The sequence below is a fragment of the Peromyscus maniculatus genome, chromosome X (assembly GCF_049852395.1).
Source record: "Peromyscus maniculatus bairdii isolate BWxNUB_F1_BW_parent chromosome X, HU_Pman_BW_mat_3.1, whole genome shotgun sequence".
NCBI classification, from domain to species: domain Eukaryota; kingdom Metazoa; phylum Chordata; class Mammalia; order Rodentia; family Cricetidae; genus Peromyscus; species Peromyscus maniculatus.
Window position 1 is genome coordinate 424632 of NC_134875.1, and position 4472 is coordinate 429103.

Below are 4472 nucleotides of genomic sequence, written 5' to 3' on the forward strand. Positions count from 1 at the left end.
TTCTTCCCCTACCTTCCACTCACTCCCACCTCATGCCCAAAGGAAAAACGAGGGAAACCAGCCTGTAGGTCACCCGCACCCCAGCACCACTCCCACCCGCTGTGTTCCTCCAAGTAGGCCCACCTCACCCTCTGCCCCCACCGCCGCCCTCACCCCCAGCCCCAGCCCCAGCCCCAGCCCACCCCGTGCCAAAGGAAAAGCCAGGGAAGCAAACCTACGGGGTTCTCGAACTAAAGCTTTAATAAGAGCACAACAGGGAGAAGGAAGGGGCGAGGCTGACCAGCCTCGCAGGGCTGTCTGTGGGGAAGTTGGGGCGGGATGAACTGATGCTCGGCGGCGGAGAGACTGGGGCGGATGGGCAGGTCAGCAACCCAGAGCCAGCCAGCAGCAGCAACGGCTGCGGGTAGTAGCTAGCGTTGACGTCGACGCCCACGATGAGGGCCACCAGCCGGGGCCACCTGGGAGATGGTGGCGAACTGGAACAGTTCGCTGAGCATCGTGTTATTGTAGACAGTCATGTCCAGCAGCTCTGGGGTGATGAGCCTCTGTGCGCCTCGGCGTTGGGCCTCATTGCCTGCCAGCTCCAGCAGCCTGCGGGTCAGGAACTCCAGGATGGCGGTCAGCAAGATGGGCACCGTTTCGCTCAGCCGCCGGCCATGGCCGCTCTCCCGAAGATGGTGTTCCACCAGGCTCACAGAGAAGGTCAGCTCGGCTCTGGAGGTGCGGGAGCGGCGAGACGACGACGACGACGACGACCCTCGACGGCTGCCCTGTCTGGTCCTGGGCATGTTGGCCTCGGAGCGCGACCTCACAGGCTGGTTCCGCTCCACCTGGCTGCTCTCTGCTGGCCCGCTGGGCTCTGGGCCTCCAGGCCGATCCCAACGGCCCCCTCTGCGTCTGGCTGCGTATCCTAGCGACGCCTCACGGTCGAAGGTCACTCTTCCGTGCTCCCACTCCAGCTCCCACTGATGACGTGTCGTGTGTCATGGCTCCCAGGCAGCCCTCGCTAGGGTTGCTGTGGTCACCTCAACACTTTGGCCAGGTGTCTTCGGTTGCTCTCCATCTCATTTTTTGAGACAGGGTCTCTCACTGAACATGGAGCCCGCTATTTCAGATAAACTGGGTGGCCAACAGGCCCCACCTGTCCCTGCACACCTCTGCCACTGCTGGGGTTACAGGTGAAGTTGCCGTGCTCAGCTTTTACCTGGGTGCTGGGGATTCGAACTCAGGTCCCTGTGCTTGCACAGCCACCACTTTACTCACTGAGCCATATCCTCCGCCCAGGCAGTGGGAATTTAAAGTTTTCTCCTTGATTTCTTCAATGACTCATTGTTCTCCCAGCGGTGTATTGCTCAGTCTCCAAGGGTTGCTGACCAGAGATCTGATGCTATTCTTTAGTGTGGTGTTTGCTTTTGTTGCTGAGTTGGGATTTTTTTCCCCCCTTACAGGTTTGCTTGAGTCAGAATCTCACCATGTACTCCTGGATGGCTTGGAACTTCCTGTGTAGACCAGGCCAAACCTCCAACGTACAGCAATCTTTCCCACCCTCTGCCCTGAGTGCTGGGATTACTGGCATGCACCTTACAACTTTTAATGTTTTTTTTTGTTGTTGTTGTTGTTGTTGTTTGTTTGTTTTTTTTTGCTTTGTATTTTTGACATCTTGTATATGATATGTTGTGGAGAGGTTTGTCTCTGATCATGAGTATTTGGAGTTCTAAATGCCTCCTGCACTTGGATGTCCATTTATTTCTTTAAGTTTGGGGAAATTTCCATCATAATTCCACTGAATAAATTGTCTTTGCCTTTAGATTTTTATCTCAGCTCCTTCTACCATGTAGATTCTTAGATTGGGTCCCTTGAACATATGCTAGAATTCTTGAAAGACTTGGTCATGCTCATTATTGTTGTTTTTTTTTCTTTATTTATGCCTGAATATATTATTGTCTCAACCAGCCTTCCATCCCTGAAATTCATTCTTCTGGTTGGTCTTGTCTGTTGATGGTGCATTACACTGTGTTTTTCATTTGATTGATTCATTTCCAACACTTCTGTTCTTTTTTTCTATTTTCCCTCAGAGTCTCAATTTCCTTGTTGATTTTTTTTCCCTCCATGTTGCAAGCCACAGGAAAAATGTAATGGAATTCAGCTACTATCACAAAAGCTACTACTTGGAAAAGTCAAGGACTTTTCCGAAAGTCAAGCCATGGCTTAAGAAGTCTTGGTGATATTTTAGCTTTTGTATATATATATTAGCTGGTTCCTAAAATGATTTTCTTGTGTGCTTCCAAGAACTCCTAACAATGTATTTATCTAAAATACCTATCAAGCATCCAAGGCCAAACGATCTCCTGAACTAAGGTAATACCCTTACAGAAACAAGACCTGTCTTTATTTCTTGTGCAATTCAAGCTGAGAACCTCCTTTCTTATACAGTTTTACTAACACTATAGACTCCTAACTTCTTACCTAACCACTTCTAGGAATGTAGATTGAGCACATAAATTCCCTTTTTGATATACTAACCAATCATTAGTTCTCAGTTGACCTCCTCCTTTACCACTTCCCTTTTGGGTTATAAAAGAAAGCCTGGTGGTCACTGCCTGAGGAAAATTCTTGTCTGCCTTTATGACCCTGTAAGAATTCAAGCCTGGTGACCTTGCTCTGCCAGAGGGTTGCTATTGCTTGGGTTTATAACTGGATTCCTGAGAGACTTGGGGAGAACGGAGAGAATAAGAAGACTGAGAGGAGGAGAGAGAGAGGAAAAAAAGAGAATGGAAGAACTAGATGGGTAAGAACTGGAGAGGAATGTACTGAGATGGGGAAGAACTGGATTGAAGGGCTAGAAGAGAGTACTAGAGGAACAAGATGGAAGATGAGGAAGAGCCAGATGGGAAAGAACAAGATGAGAGAGAAGGAGATGAGAGAAGAGCTAAGATGGGAAGGAACTAGATAGATGAGAACCTAGATGGGGCAGAACTGAGATGAGAGAATTAAGATAGAACTTAGAGAGAACAGCAGATAAATGTAGAGAGAAATCAGGCAAGAAAGGAGCTAGACATGAGAGCAGAATAGAAGCTTGTAGAGAGAGAACTGACACAGAATAATAAAATATATGGACTAGGAGTTTTGTGTATGTAGATTCATTTCTTTCTCTTTCTTTTCTTTTCTTTCTTTCTTTCTTTCTTTCTTTTCTTTCTTTTTTTTTTTTTTTTGGTTTTTTGAGACAGGGTTTCTCTGTGTAGCTTTGTGTCTTTCCTGGATCTCGCTCTGTAGACCAGGCTGGCCTCGAACTCACAGAGATCCTCCTGCCTCTGCCTCCCAAGTGCTGGGATTAAAGGCGTGTGCCACCACCGCCCGGCTTAGATTCATTTCTTATCCTCAAAGATTAATTATCAGCTGGTTGTAGATTCTTCCCGAACCCTGCGAGGGGACTATCGAGGGGCTGGACCCCCATAGTCCCCAATACCTCCACATCTTTGAATTTGTACTCCAAACTGCTGAATTTCATCCACTTAGCTAACTATTGCTTGTCTCTGTTTTGGTTTGTCTCTGAATTGGTTTCCTTACTTTATTCACCTGTTGTTTTGTGCCTGCTATGTGTCTTTTGAGCCCTTTTAAAAATTGGGAATCTGGGTGAGTTTTCTGGCATTTCAGCTATCTCAGTATATCGTTCCCTATATTGAGGGTAGTAACTTTGTGGAGGGGTCCCACTGGCTTATTTTCTTCCTCTGCCCTCACTGTCTTGTGTGTTTCTGACTGTACTTGCACATCTGTTGGGAAGGATGTGTCCCTCTGGTTTTTGTTGTGCCCAGATCGTAACCCCCAGAGAGACCACCAAGGACGAGCATACCAGAATGCAAAAGCAAGGTTTACCTGTTACAAGTCATGACAGGGAACTCATCTCAAGTGAGGCAGAGAAGAGTTACTCTTTCTTGGGGAAGTTAGTTTTTATAGGCAAAACCCATAAAATTTCTTAGAGGGGAGGGGGTTAGTACGGGTCCATCCTTGATTGGTCCAGTTTTCCCGGGCCTGGACTTTATCTTATTCTAGCTTATCTGTTTGCCCTGTCAGGAGTTTTACAACTCCTCTCCGGGGTCTGGTCATGTTATCTCCGGAGAGGGGCATCTCGTGGTTAATTGGTTACCATCAGACATCCTGACTCTGTTCTTTTGTTCCTGGGGCTGGCACCATCATTTCTGGGGACTTGAAACTGGCCTGAGTCTATCTATATTGAGATATCTTTGTCTAAGGCCCCCTTTTTGAGACAATAGAGTGAGGGTCTTGTTGTGCCTAGATCACATCCCCAAAGCTGCCACTGGAGACTTTAGGTACAGAATGCAAAAGTTAGGTGTTTTCTAAGTTTATAAGCCTCCAGGGAGGCTCTTCCAAATCTCTCTCACTCACAGCAGGGAGGTTGGAAGGAGCGCTCCCCTTTCTTTGTGAGGCTAGTTCTTTTTTTTTTTTTTTTTTTT

The 4472-nt window shown here is 47.4% G+C and overlaps 1 protein-coding gene across 1 annotated transcript; it reads right to left on the minus strand.

Moving 5' to 3' along the window:
* Window positions 1–215: 215 nt before the first annotated feature.
* LOC143270688 (histone H2A-Bbd type 2/3-like) lies at window positions 216–3188 on the minus strand. Its single transcript, XM_076561563.1, has one exon. The coding sequence runs from the start codon at window positions 786–788 to the stop codon at window positions 411–413; it is 378 nt and encodes a 125-aa protein (XP_076417678.1). The 5' UTR covers window positions 789–3188; the 3' UTR covers window positions 216–410.
* Window positions 3189–4472: the final 1284 nt, after the last annotated feature.

Bases quoted from the DNA above. Each gene is read 5' to 3' on its own strand.
- LOC143270688 (XM_076561563.1), bottom strand. From the start codon at position 788: ATGCCCAGGACCAGACAGGGCAGCCGTCGAGGGTCGTCGTCGTCGTCG.